The sequence below is a fragment of the Fundulus heteroclitus genome, unplaced genomic scaffold (genome assembly GCF_011125445.2).
Source record: "Fundulus heteroclitus isolate FHET01 unplaced genomic scaffold, MU-UCD_Fhet_4.1 scaffold_671, whole genome shotgun sequence".
NCBI lineage: Eukaryota > Metazoa > Chordata > Actinopteri > Cyprinodontiformes > Fundulidae > Fundulus > Fundulus heteroclitus.
Genome location: NW_023397112.1, coordinates 39,712 through 55,000, shown reverse-complemented (window position 1 = coordinate 55,000; position 15,289 = coordinate 39,712). Strand labels below are relative to the sequence as shown.

Genomic DNA, 15,289 nt, shown 5'->3' with positions numbered 1-15,289 from the left:
GACACCTTTGGTAATACTAACAGATCTCCAATCAGAGCGAATCTAAATGGTCTAAATGCCACAGAAGCAGAGAAATTGTCCTCTGTACCACACCCTGAGAACCCAGAACCAGAGATTGAAATAATTGAGATTGTATTAAATTCAATTTCAATTCAGTTTTTTAAATATATCACAACACATGTCATCTCAAAGCTCTTTCAAATCCTCCAGACAGATTGGTCAGAAAGTTTCCTCTCCAGGGAATCCCAGCATCAAGTCTCTCCTAGCACCATTCATTCCTCCTGAAAGAGCGTACAGCCACAGTGGACAGTCGTCTGTATTGTTGATGGCTTTGCAGCAATCCCTCAAACCGAGCATGCACGTAGCAATTGTATGCTTGGTAAGTTGATTATTTAAAATGACGAGACTTAGCCTTTTTGGTCCCAGAAAGTTGAGTAGAAGTAGAGAATCAATGAGACAAGAGCACAGACAGTGAGCAAAGTCATAAAAAGTTTATAGATGTTACTGACTCTGGGCTGGTTACAGGCCAGTTTTACGATGGAATGATTGCAACAGTAAATCTTATTAATGACGTTCCCACAGAGCTAAAGAGAGGAACTTAAAGCAGTGGTGCCACCAACAGATAACCATGTGATGTAGACCAGAAAGACCATTTTCCATGCTGTCATCATTGAGTTATACTGCAGAGGATGGCAGATAGTGACATACCTGTTATAAGACATGACGGCTAAGTTGGTAAACTATATACTTGCACAAGTATAAAGAGATAATATTTGCAGGAAGCAGAGGAGAGCAGAAATAATGTGAACATCAGAAAAATCTGAACCACCAGGATGTTGAACAAACTGAACAACTGAGGGGACGTACAGTTCATTTACAAACAGGCTGGACAGAAACGATGGCTTTACAATATTTTAGAGACCGGCAACAAAAAAGTATTAACACTAAATAATACACAGTGAGGAAAGAAGAAAGGCAGCATCGGGTCCATTACTCAGGACCCCATGGTTTAAGGGCTGCAACATTTTTTATGAATAAATTAATAAATAAAGCATAAAAATGTAGCATCTTTCCAAACCAAACTGATATAAAAGTTTTAACTGTTCTGGAAAGGCTTTCCAAAATGTTTAGGATTTTGTTTTTGGAAGTTGTTCATAATTCTGTCAGAATTACATTTGTGAGGTCAGACAATGATGTTGGACTTGAAGTCCTGACTTTGACTCTCCACTCAATTTCTTCCGAAATCTTATCTGCTGGGCGTAGATCAGGGCTCTCTGTAGGCCAGTCAATTCTTTTCACACCAAATTTGTTCATCCATGTCTTTTATGTACAGTGGTTCACAGCCATGTTGGAAAACGAAATGGCCATCCATTGATTCAGTTCCAGCTTGAAATAAATAAGGTAGTAGGCGATACAACCAAAGGACCGGTCCCTGTGTTGCACAAGTTCACTCTCCACAACCAGTTCTAACTTCAGATTAAACAATTTAAAATGGAATTAAATCAATGTTCATGATCTGCAGGTTTGCTTAGGAGGAATCCTGTTGACTTTATCAAAATTCTGACTCAATTCAGCATCAAAGTAGGCAGGCCACATTGATGGAATAATAACACATTTTGTATAGCCTTCAACAAACTGGGATATTTGTGTATAATCACGTATGCAGGGCAGTTGTTAGGATTTCTGGACCCCCTGAAAGAATATCGGTGTGGGCCCCTCTATCCCATCCATCTTTAATTTTCTTGTTTTTCACTGTTCTTGGTGCCTGGTGTAATATAGCCAATCTGTTTCCTTGTTTAGGATTGATGACATAACAGAACACCCGACCAGGTGTACCTAGCATGAAGAGAAAAATGACAGAGAACAAAAAATTATAAGTTGAAATAACAAGAAACAATGCAAACTGGGGAACAGTAGGAGAACTCAGCTGATTGAGAGAAATAGACCCTGATGTCCTTCAGCAGCCTAAGCCTATAGCAGCATAACTATAGAGGTAGCTCAGGGTAACATGAGCCACTCTGACTAGAAGCTTTGTCAAAAAGGAAAGTTTTAAGCCTAATCTTAAAAGTACACAGGGTGTCTGCCTCATGGACCAAAACTGGGAGTTGGTTCCACAGGAGAGGAGCCTGATAACTAAAGCCCCATTTACACTACCCATGTTAAACCGATCTGTGCCGAGCTCGGTCCGAGCTTGGATCAGTTAACCAAGCCGAGCTTGGTTTTGACAACCGTTTACACATCACGCTATCTCGGTTTCTTGGTTCCTCGCCTCCTAGTGACATTCTGCGGTACTACTGCTTCCTACAGACGCAGGAAACGACAGACGTTGAGGTTCATCACACTGCTAAGCAGAATCATCACTGGAAATCGTGTGTCACGGTAGGGAAGCTAGTATTTTTATCAATGTCTGAAATGTCAGCTGGCTGTAAGGAGATGACGCGGTCTGCTCATGCGCTCTTTGTTATTAGAGAACCAGGCTACTGAAAAACCGAGCCGAACCCACCTAATGAACTGGTCTAGATTTAGCGCGGTCCGGTTGTGTCTGGCACAGTGCAGTTCAGTTTGTGTTGCATTTACACTCGAAAGTTCTCTCAGTTACCGAGCTCGGACTGGTCTCGGCATGGTTAAAAAGGGGCAGTGTAAATGGGGTACATAAGATCTGCCTTCCATTCTACTTTTAGAGACTCTAGGAACCACCAGTAGACCTACAGTCTGAGAGCGAAGTGCTCTGTTAGGAACATACGGGGTAATCAGAGCTCTGATATATGATAGAACTTGATTATTAAGGACTTTATACGTGAGGAGGAGAATTTTAAATTCTATTCTTGATTTAACAGGAAGCCAATGAAGGTAAGCTTAAATTTGATCCCTCTTGTTGATTTTATCCGAAATCTTGCTGGAGCATTTTGTATCAGCTGAAGGCTTTGAACTGCATTTTGTAGACTTCCTGATAGTAAAGAATTACAATAGTCCAGCCTTGAAGTAACAAATGCATGGACTAGTTTTTCAGCATCACCCCTGGACAGAATATTTCTAATTTTGACAATATTCCAGAGGTGAAAGAATATTGGGGAAATCTAGAAACCTGTGTAATATAGTATTTAAATGGCATGTTGTGGTCAAAAATAACACCAAGGTTTTTTTTAACTGAATTACTAGAAGCCACTTTAATGCCATCCATGATCCACGAAGGGATTTATTAAGAAGTTTATTTTTTGAGGACTCTGGTCCAAAGATTGCAACTTCTGTCTTGTCAGAATTTATAATCAGGAAATTTAAAGTCATCCAGGTTTTGATGTCATCAAGACATGCCTGTAGTCAAGTAATTGATTAAATTCATCAGGATTTATGGATAAATATAGCTGAATGTCATCAGCATAACAGTGGAAACTAGAAAACTTCTGAAGAAATTTAGAAGGGGCCTGCCACGTGGTGCATACCGTACCTTAAAAATATTAAGAGGAAGTAACGTTGTGAATCTCAGATTCCTACGTTCATCACAGCCCCCGCAGTGGGTGTGGAAAAGTGCCATGCTAAGCCAATGGAGCATGTCCCTGACCTCTAGTAACCTCTGGCCAGCAGAGTTCCGTTATCATGGAAACTCACTCACACATGCAGCTGCCTGTCTAATTCACACACACACTTTACCTCTGTGTCTGTCTCATTGGGAAACAATGGCAACACTTTCCCTCGAACAACACCCCATATCTCCACAACCATATGGGCTAGAGACGTAATTTTACTGCGTTTAATTCGGAATGGATAGGGGAACAATACTATCTGTTTTTGTTGTAAATATGATAAAGGCCCAAAAAATCATGAAACAAAGGGGAAATATTATGGAAATGCCCAAACAGCCTAAACAGGGTCCTGAACAAATTGCTATAACTGAAGAAGTACAAGACATATCAAAATAATTCTTTCACCATCAGTATTAGCTGGCGTTGGTGAACAATCATGGTTATTTTCATGTATTTACAAAAATTGGTGTAGGTGTGGCGACAAGTAACAGGTGGTTCCTTTTTAAGGATATATGTGTGAAGCTGTTTCAGAGATTTGCAGATTTCCTACTGTCGAACAAACCCTTCCTGCGGCAAAGCCGTAAGACGTATATCAAAAATTCTTGAATTGTGAGTGCCAGAAGGGTCTGAACATTAATCTGTGAAAGTCTCATGCCTGCACATGATACCGTTTAGGAGAGGCGATGCGAAAACATGTCGTTTGGGATTTTCAGGTCAGATTTTTGAAGACAGCTCCACAGAAAATGAATGGAGCGTGTTTCTACTTTTTGCCGCTCTGGGGCAGGGCGATTTGCAAAAAATCTATAAATCCCACACAAACGAGGGTTACATTTTCTGAATCCAGACAGAAATACCTACGTTTTGGTGTATACTTTGTCTACGTAGAGTGGAAATTGAGCGAGTAGGCTGAAGTTGTTCGGAGCTGTGAAATCTTTCAAAAAGTTAGAGTGGGTCACTCTAACCCTCTGAGAATTCCGTCATTGACTTCCATTATAAATGATGAGCCCGCTGAAGTATGGACATGAAATTTGAAGAGTAACTGAAAAAAAATACATAAAAGATATCCACATCCCGTTTTCACCTCTGAATAGATCAAAGATATATCTATAAACTGTAAGTGAAACTGTGTTTCTAGGTGAAAGTATGACGACACAGTGAAGCATTGAAAATTGTCATTTTGGAGGCTTTCTCTACCTGACTCCATTAATTCCTATGGGATTTTTAGGCATGGTTTTTCTCAAATTATGTCGCAATGGTAACTCGAAACCCCAATAAAAGTAATAGCACACATGTCAAGATTGAGCCGCACGTTTTGATACCTATTGTGGGGGTGGGGGATTGATTATTAACATTAACCAACTGGAATCTGTCAGACAGATAAGATTTAAACCAGCCTAATGCTTTCCCCAAAATCCCTACAGTATGTTCAAGTCTTTCTAGGGGAATATTGTGATCAACTGTATCAAATGCAGCACTGAGATCTAACAGGACAAGTATAGACACAAGTCTATTATCTGAGGCCATGAGAATATCATTAGTGTCCTTCACCAGAGCTGTTTCAGTGCTATGATGAGCTCTGAAGCCTGACTGAAACTCTTCAAATAGGTAATTACTTTGTAAATGATTACATACTTGATTAGCAACTACCTTCTCAAGAATTTTAGATAGGAAAAGAAGATTAGATATAGTTCTGTAATTTATGAAGTCATCTTGATCAAGAGAGGGTTTGTTAAGTAAAGGTTTACCACTTCAAAAGCCTGTGGTACATTCATTTACTACCACAAAGAAAGCAGTTTATTGACACCAACAAAATTATTTCAGTTAGAGCTACCTCCACTTCAAGCTCATCATCCCCCCAAAAAACACATTAAGTTTAAATTTTTGAACCTTTGAACCATTAACACCTCTCATGAATTCACTTGTCATATATTTAATTGTAGTTTTTATCCATGTGTACCATGTGTTTATCCTTGCAGGTTCCAGGCCCATGGGGGCTGACGCCTGGGGTATGCCCTGGGCAAGTCGCTAGTCCATCACAGGAGTTCCTGTTTGCAGTTATGATGACCCATATAACTGAGAATTTGCACAGGCATATCACAGGAGTTATAATTTCTATAAATGAATATTCCATAAGAAGATTAAATGCCTATTTCTTGAACCCCAAATTGTTCCTCGGGAGTTGGAACAATGAAAATTCCCAAAATGTCCCAATTTGTTGTAGTATTAAATGTCACTTTCACTGGACCATAGAGGGTGAGAAAAACTCATGAAAAATGGACCCATTGTGATCATCCCTCCACCAAACTTTACACCTGACACAGTGGAGACAGGCTAGTACTGTTTTTTCTGACAGCACACAAACCCAGACTCATTCGTTGGATTTCCAACAGCTGACTGTGGAATATTTAGTCACGAGGTGTGTTGCTATGAGTGCCTCTCTGTGTGGACTCTTTAAGAGAAGCAGAAGCAGATCTGAGCTCAGTTAGGAGTCTTGACATGAATCACTGTCCTGACTTGCTGCTGGCTGTAGCTGTGAGGCGTTTCCACAGTTAACTTCTTGAACCCTTCTTTGTTTAGTGAAAACATGCACTGTTGCTGTTTTTTGTGATGATTTAATTTTTCTTACTGATATGGATCAGTTTTTTTGTTACTTGCTCATCCACTGACCCACCTCTATGATTGTGTTGCAAACTAAAACAAGGATGAAAATTAATTCCACTCAAGTTTTTTATTTTACGCTTAGTGCCTACATTGACACTGGTTCGGTAAAGTTCTTCTCTTTCCTCATCGTCCTATGTCTGTATGTCTTGATCGTTGGCTCTAATGTGTTGCTGATCATGGTGATCTGTGTGAACAGGAGCTTACATGAACCTATGTACATGTTTCTGTGCAGCCTGTTTGTGAATGAACTGTACGGCAGCACAAGCTTGTTTCCCTTCCTGCTGGTCCAGATCCTCTCTGATGTTCACATTATTTCTGTTCCACTCTGCTTCCTGCAGATGTTCTGTATTTATACGTATGCAAGTATAGAGTTTACCAACTTAGCCGTCATGTCTTATGACAGGTATGTTGCTATCTGCCATCCTCTGCAGTATAACTCAATGATGACTACACTGAAAATTGTCTTTCTGGTCTCTATCACATGGTTACCCCCTGTGTTAGCTGTTGGTGGTACCACTGTTTTAAGCTCCTCTCTGCAGCTCTGTGGGAACGTCATGAATACGATTTACTGCGGCAATAATTCCATCATAAAACTGGCCTGTAAGGAGCCCAGAGTCAATAACATCTATGAACTTTTTATGACTTTTCTCACAGTCTGTGTTCCTGGGTCTGTGATTCTCTACACCTACATGAGGATCCTTAAGGTGTGTTTTTTCTGGGTCCAAACAGACCCGGCAGAAAGCTCTCAGTACCTGCACCCCTCACCTCACTTCAGTTATCAACTTCTCTTTTGGTGTTTCCTTTGAAATCTTACAGAGCAGATTTAACATGAATAATGTTCCCAGCATGTTAAGAATATTTTTATCACTGTATTATCTTACTTGTCAGCCAGTCTTTAACCCAGTTCTGTATGGCCTGAACATGTCCAAAATTCGCAGCCTGTGCAAAAAGCTGGTTCAGAAATTTTCATCATGAAGGTTTGTTTTGATTTATGATAAAATCTTAAACACAATGTATATCTTTGAATTCATATGTGATTTTAATCATTTCTAGGACAATAAACCGCATAGAAAATATTTAAGCAAAACATGAAAATTAACCAATGATTTTTTAAATATAAATTTAAATGATTCACTTTCTGGATTACATTTATGCATAGTAAATACTTTTTTAATATGAGCAAACAACTTTGTCAGCGCCAGAGAAATACTGATCATGAAAACAGGCTGGCATTAGGCTTTAGCTGCAGAATTCACTCAAATGAGAAAATCAAAGTCATCATCAAATGGTTTTATCAGTAGGATAAGTGTAATTTGAAAACACAAACTCAAACCAACCTTGTTAACTTTTCAAGCAAAGCTACTATGAAAGTACAGTCTACGTTTTTCTGCAGGTATCCATGAATACAGTTGAGCCCAAAATGATTCATACCCCTGGCAGAATTATAGATGATGCAAATGGTCATTATTCAACTGCCACAACCCTCAAAGCATCTGGTGGTTTGTATCTCTTGCAGATTGAAATACTGATTTTCTTTAGATGTGTCAGCTGACAAACTCACTATTCTGATATATTAATGACAACATCTATGCTTTTATTTCTGTTGTACTTAGCTGTATGATGGTCTGCTGGACTACCCCTTAGTCACAGTAGGGGTCGTTACATGTTAGGTTGAACCTTCCTTAATAGAAAATAAAACTTAATCTAAGAAGTAGTAAAAACCATTGGAGGCTCCAGGTAGATCCTGTACTCGCCCAAACTGAGCCTTGTTTTGCATCTAATAATTACAATTACCATTTAGTTTTAAGGATCTTTAGTGCCAAACAGATCCTAGTTCATCCTTTATCAAAGCCTGCAAGACTGCATCAAACATTGATTTTGGTGTAACTCTGAAGAAAACAATAAAAACATTTTCTCATGAAGTATTAATAATACAAAATCTAATTGTGCAAAATCAGAAAGCTAACTTTAACAGACTAATGATTAAACAACACTCATTTATAATGAAATCAATTTCAATATGAGAATGAAAAATCATTATAAGCAAATGTAGACTAATAGAAAAATGGATAATTAAATTGTAATTAATGTAACAGAATGGACGATAAAAAGTAACATTTTAATAAACCCTTGCTTCCCATGGCATCAGTGTCATGTTGGTTTTCCATGGTTGATCCAGAAACAACAAACACGGAGGTGCCGGTTAATAAAGTATCTTTTATTGAGAGAAATGACTTATGATAAATGGTCAGGAACTGGGACCGGGTAAGGGGAGGAAAATAAAGAATAGGCAGTGTGAACCAACTTGATCTGAGAAACATGGAACACAGGATGGACTCGAAGATGGTGAGGGAGTTTAAGGCGGACAGCAGAAGGACTGATACAGGATTTGATTCTTAAAAAGACCCAGGAACCGAGGTGGCAATTTTCTACAAGACTATTAAGTGGGAAGTTCTCGGATGATAACCATACCAGGTTTATAGTCAGGTGCTGGGATCCTCCTCCTATCAGTTTCTTTCTTATTCTGATAATGAGTTCTGACCAAGGTTGACTTAGTCTGATCCCAAATCTTCTTACAGTTCTTCAAATGACTATTTACAGACAGGAGGATGGTTTCTTGGAAGGAGGATGGTTACAGGGATGGTTGGTAACCCAGAGATACTTCGAAAGGGGACCTGCCAGTGACCACGGAGATGTGGCTGTTGTGAACGTACTTGGCCCAGGACAGATGTTGGCTCCAGGATGTTGGGTTGCACTCACAGAGACAGGGGGAAGTGTCCTCAAGTTCTTAGTTCAGCTGCTCACATTGGCCAATGGACTCTGGGTGAAAACCAGCAGACAGCTGGACCTTAGCTTCAAGGTTGTTGCAGAAATCTCTCCAGACCTGGGACATGAATTGAGGATCTCGGTCAGATACAATCTCCAAGGGGACTCCATGAAGGTGAAAGACATAGTGGAACAGCAGACGGATTGTGACGAATGCAGCCCCTGGTTCTGCTGGACCACCAGGGTCCAGGAGAAACAGGGGGACCCATGGATCCTATCTACCCAGGAATGGAGCACCCTAGCCGGGCATCAACTTCCAAGAAACAGCCCCTGGACCACCAGTACATGTTAAATACCAATAATACACACAGTACCCAAATGTCACCATGGTTAGTCCCAAATGGACACCCACCAACCCCCACACACTCAGCATAGGCCTGCAGGTCATAAAACATCTATTTCTCCCAAATGTCACCATTGTTAGTCCAAATTGGACACCCACCAACCCCAAATGGACACCCACCAACCCCTATACACTCACCATGGGCCTGCGGGTCTTAATCACCCATTCTGCCCAAATGTCACCATTGGTTAGTCCCAAATGGACACCCACCAACCCCCAAAACACACACTCCCAATTGGCCTCCAGTTCTCCAGTAAACTCCCATAACAGCCAATACCCCAAGTATGGAAAGTGTTACAGACAGTGATATAACCTGGAAATTCAAAAATAAGGCAAGACCGGTGGTCCGGTGGTACTTTTGTAGAATGCAGTTCATCCCAAATGGACTAACCTACTCCCTAAACACCCATTCCAATTAATACCCAAATGTGACATTTGGGACTAATTCCTGACATGTCAGCGGAAAATACATGGGACATTTGGGATGACAGGAGGGAATCCTCTAACCTCATCTATGGTCATGGGCTTTGGGTCATAACTGAAGTCATGACCAGATAAGCGGAAGAAGATGAATGGATGGATGGATGAAAAACAACAGTAGCACTCCCAATAGTGAAAGTAAGACCATTTCCACACGCACAATGTGTAGGGAACTCAATGGATTGGGACTGAACAGCTCTGTAGCCTTATGAAAAGCACTACTCAGTGAGGCTAAATGGAAAGAAGACTTCAACTTGCCAGGGAGCATAAATATTAGACTCTGAGGCAATGGAAGAAGGTCATATGGTCTGATGAGTCCAGATTCCCCCTGTTCCAGGGTGATGGGTGCATCAGGGTAAAGGAGCATCAGACACTGTTTTCACACATGAATTGGCCACCGCAGAGCCCAGACCTTAACCCATTGAGAATCTTTGGGATGTGCTGGAGAAGGCTTTACACACCGGGCAGACTCTACCATCATCAATGCAAGATCTTGCTGAAAAGTTAATGCAACACTGGGTGGAAAGACATCGTGATAAATTGTGATGTCATTGAAACAATGCCACAGCAAATGTGTGCTGTAATCAAAGCTAAAGGTGGTACAATGAAATATTAGCGTGTGTGACCTTATTTTTGTTGCCAACTTTCTTTTTGCCATCTTAAAGACACTACAGAAAACTAAGGATAGAGGGGGACTAGATCTGCCTAATTTCCATAAACTACTTAGCAAATAGACTACAATACATCTCTAAATAGATAAAACATAATCCTTTAGACGAGCCCTGGATAGATATAGAACAGAAAATATGCAATAATATCACAATTTCAGATTTGCCGTTTATTAGCTCAAATATAAAACAGCATACATGCTTTAAAAAATTAACATTAGCTCCACTATGACAGCATGGTGGGAGTTTCTTAAAATGACGAAGTCATCACTTATCCAATGCAGTCGTACACCCATCTGGAATAACCCTGACATCCTACAAAATAATAATATAATAAACTTTACATACTGGAAGAATAAAGGTATTGAATACCTGGAACATTTACTTAACGGAACCGAGTTTATCACTTTTTCCAAACTAAACATGCAATATGGCATTAGTAAAAATTAATTCTTAGAATATGAACAAATGAAATCTATAATTCGAAATAAATGTAAGCATATTAGAGGTGTTTTACAAATCCCAACTAATATATTAGACTTTCTAGATTTAACCCCCCCGCCCACCAAACTACTGTCTAAATCATACAGAACACTGACTAAAATAGCTGATTCAATATCTCTTCCTATTATGAAATGGGAAGAGGATTTATCAGTCAGCTTTGAACAAAACCTCTGGGCTCAGAAGAACTTTCAAATTGACTAGAAACACCAACTTACAACACACACACAGGACAAAGATTATTCAAGATGGGTTTTGTACATTCTAATATCTGTCCACACTGCATAGGCAATAATCCTGATAATTATATTCATGCGTTATGGTTATGCACACCACTCCAGAAGTTCTGGGCACAGATATGTAAGGACTTATCAAAGTGCCTGAGTTGTAAAATTTCACCTTCCCCATCAGTTTGCTTGCTGGATAACTTTGAGGAAATCCCTCTGGAAAAAAATAGTTTGCATGGTTTTCACTGCATTATGTATCACAAAGAAATGAATTGGAAAAGTAAGGAAAACCTCAGTAAGGAAAACCTCAGTATCAATCAGTATAGAGATCTTTTGTTGGATCATATTTTGTTGGATCTTGGCGAGGCGGCCGCCTCATATTATACCTTTAATGTGGACAGCATATGCGCTTTTACCTCAAATTTACACATTTAATAAAGGGCTTTCTGTTGAGTATTTTTACATTTTCATTGCTTTTTCTCTGTGATTGCGATTGTGAACAATGAAATAATATTAATCAGCTGGTTCATTTAATTACATATTAAATGCTGCGGAGGTGAAGGATAACTGGATGACTTTTGAGGGCCGAACTGTCCATGTATGCCCAAAGCAAGAGCTGTGTCTGCATTCTTGGCACAACGTCAGGCCTGATCTCAGGGCACGTTGGACTATGCCAGGGCTGTCCCTTGTCACCAATGCTGTTTGTGGCGTTCATGGAGCAGATCTCAAAGCCTAGTTCTGGAGGAGATGGTGTCTGGTTTGGGATGTCCAGAATCACAAGCCAACTGTAGAGTCTAACTGGGGCAAGGCAGACAGGCTAAATCATAAGGCAAAACTGATCAATCACAGGCAGACGAACAATGAACGCTGGATGGCTACTCACGCAAAGGTTTTCATGGATCTGGCAGTTACATGGTGGGAGAGGCTGGAATATATAGTGCTCTCCCCAGGTGCTTAATTAGAGCCTAACTGCGGGTGTAACTGCTCAGACCTGATTGCCAGAGATGAGCTGAGCAGACATAGAGGGATGTCTTAGCCCATGGAGTCTAATCAGTACGTAAACAGTTTCTAAACTCAGCATGAACAATAATGCGATGAATGAAAAATTTGCACTGCAATTATCTGTTTTCCGTTTAGTGTGACTGTGCCCATCACTGCTTATTGTTATATATTTATTATAAATAGTTAGACTTTTTAAAAGTAAGATTCCTAAAATTTTTAATGCCCCTTCCCTCAATCCTGAACGGTCCCTAAAGTTGGCAGAAATAAAATGTCCAAAATGTCTTTATTTGTTGCAACCTTTAGATTTTCTTTCACTGCACCAAAGCGGTGAAGTCCAAATTCTGAAAAACAGACCCATTGTGATCATCCCTCCACCAAACTTTACACTTGACACAGTGAAGACAGGCCAGTACTGTTTTTCTGACAGCATCCAAACCCAGGCTCATTCGTTGGATTTCCAACAGCTGACTGTGGAATATTTAGTCACGAGGTGTGTCACTGTGGGTGTATCTCTGTGTGGACTCTTTAAGAGAAGCAGAAACAGATCTGAGCTCAGTTAGGAGTCTTGACATGAATCACTGTCCTGACTTGCTGCTGGCTGTAGCTGTGAGGCGCTTCCACAGTTAACTTCTTGATCTCTTCTTTGTTTAGTGAAAACATGCACTGTTGCTGATTTTTATGATGATTTCATTTTTATAACTCTTTTAGTGCTTATAGAGATGGATCAGATTTATTTTTACTTTCTCATCCACTGACCCACCTCTATGATTGTTTTGCAAACTAAAACAAGGATGAAAATTAATTCCACTCAGGTTTTTTATTTTACTCTTAGTGCCTACATTGACACTGGTTCGGTAAAGTACTTCTCTTTTCTCATCATCCTATGTCTGTATGTCCTGATCGTTGGCTCTAACGTGTTGCTGATCGTGGTGATCTGTGTGAACAGGAGCTTACATGAACCTATGTACATGTTCCTGTGCAGCCTGTTTGTGAATGAACTGTACGGTAGCACATCGTTGTTCCCCTTCCTGCTGGTCCAGATCCTCTCTGATGTTCACATTATTTCTGCTCCACTCTGTTTTCTGCAGATTTTCTCTGTTTATACGTATGGAAGTGTAGAGTTTACCAACTTAGCCGTCATGTCTTATGACAGGTATGTCGCTATCTGCCATCCTCTGCAGTATAACTCAGTGATGACTTCAGTGAAAATGGTCTTTCTGGTCTCCATCACATGGTTACCCCCTGTTTTAACAGTTGGTGGCACCACTGTTTTAAGTTCTTCTCTGCAGCTCTGTGGGAACCTCATTAATAAGATTTACTGCGACAATCACTCCATCATAAAACTGGCCTGTAATGAACCCAGAGTCAATAACATCTATGAACTTTTTATGACTTTTCTCACAGTCTGTGTTCCTGGGTCTGTGATTCTCTACACCTACATGAGGATCCTTAAGGTGTGTTTTTCTGGGTCCAAACAGACCCGGCAGAAAGCTGTCAGTACCTGCACCCCTCACCTCGCTTCAGTTATCAACTTCTCTTTTGGTGTTTCCTTTGAAATCTTACAGAGTAGATTTAACATGAATAATGTTCCCAGCATGTTAAGAATATTTTTATCACTGTATTTTCTTACTTGTCAGCCAGTCTTTAACCCGCTTCTGTATGGCCTAAACATGTCCAAAATTCGCAGCCTGTGCAAGAAGCTGTTTCAGAATTTTTTATCATAAAGGTTTGTTTTGACTTATGATTAAATGAATATTAAACACAATGTATATCTTTGAATTAATATGTGGTTTTAATGATTTCTTTGGATGAAAATAATTGCTAGGAAACAGAAATCCAATAGAAAATATTTAAAGAAAATTATGGAACTTAACCATTGATCTTTTTTAAATATAAGTGTAAATGATTCACTTTTCTCTTTACATTTATATAAATTACAGAGTAAGATTTTTTAATACAGATTAACAACTCTGTCAGCCTTAGAGAAATGCTGAGTTTAAAACAGGCTTTAAGTGCAGAATTTATTAAAAATTAAAAACATAAAATTCATTATCAGACGGTTTCAATATTAAGGACGTTATTTGAAAAGACGTGAACCCAACTCAATCTTACAAATTATGCCAGTAAAACTAGAATAAATGTTCAATATTTGTCCATCTGCTCAAAATTATTCACACATCTGGAAGATTTAGTTATAAAGTAATGTGTTATTTGACCAGGAAGTGATATTGATGTGTTGGAGTCAGAATCCTGTGTGAATCTGACGGAGAATGTGGAGCAAGCTGAAGATGAGGGTGGTGGCATTGGGCAAGAGGCAGTGTACTCTGTATATCTGAAAAGATGTATATCTGAAATTACTGTATATCTTTTCAGGAACAACATGAAGCCTTTTCCCTATGGGTGGGGGTATAAACCAACCATTTGTCAGTTCCTACCCTTTAAATGTATTCTAGTTTATGTGAGTAAAACTTCTTTTTGTGTACAGGGTACTAAAAATGGCTCCTGCCAATGAAGAAACACTCATCGGGTAAACAATGTTTCACATCTGTAATCTTTATTTTTTCTGAAAAAAGAAATCTGGTATCTTTTGGTACTATTTAAGAATCTTTAGTTACTTTTGAAACTATGGTTTTGTGTACTTAGAGACTGTAATATTGTGTAGATACATAATATTAAAATATTAAACATTTGCATGTTCAGTTTAACTTGATTGAAACTCAATGAATCAATCAAAGTTTACCCGTGACAGCAGGTATCCTAAAATTGAAAACGAGGCATGAGGTCACAAAGTTAAACTAACAAAACTGTGCCATCGTTATGTTACTCTGTACTGAGAGACAGATGTGACTTTGTGTTGAAGTATGTTTAAGAATTACGGTAATCAAAATTAATGTGATGAGTCTGTTACCCTGGTCCCACGTTGCATGTTTAAACCCGACACCTTTCATTGATCCCTCTACATCTGGTGGGAAGTGAGTGATCTTTTTTCAAGTGACCAAATTGTCTTGAATTACCTCAACATTATGGATTGCTACGAAAGCAAAAGGTTGGTGTGCAACC

The 15,289-nt window shown here is 39.4% G+C and overlaps 1 protein-coding gene and 1 pseudogene across 1 annotated transcript; both read left to right on the top strand.

Annotated features, from left to right (window-relative positions):
- The first annotated feature begins 4,214 nt into the window (after positions 1-4,214).
- Positions 4,215-7,157, top strand: LOC118561580 (annotated as a pseudogene).
- A 5,811-nt stretch (positions 7,158-12,968) lies between these two features.
- Positions 12,969-13,953, top strand: LOC118561579 (olfactory receptor 10A3-like). The gene has a single exon (XM_036133728.1). It carries the CDS (start codon positions 12,994-12,996, stop codon positions 13,951-13,953), a length of 960 nt encoding a protein of 319 aa, XP_035989621.1. The 5' UTR covers positions 12,969-12,993.
- The last annotated feature ends 1,336 nt before the right edge of the window (positions 13,954-15,289 follow it).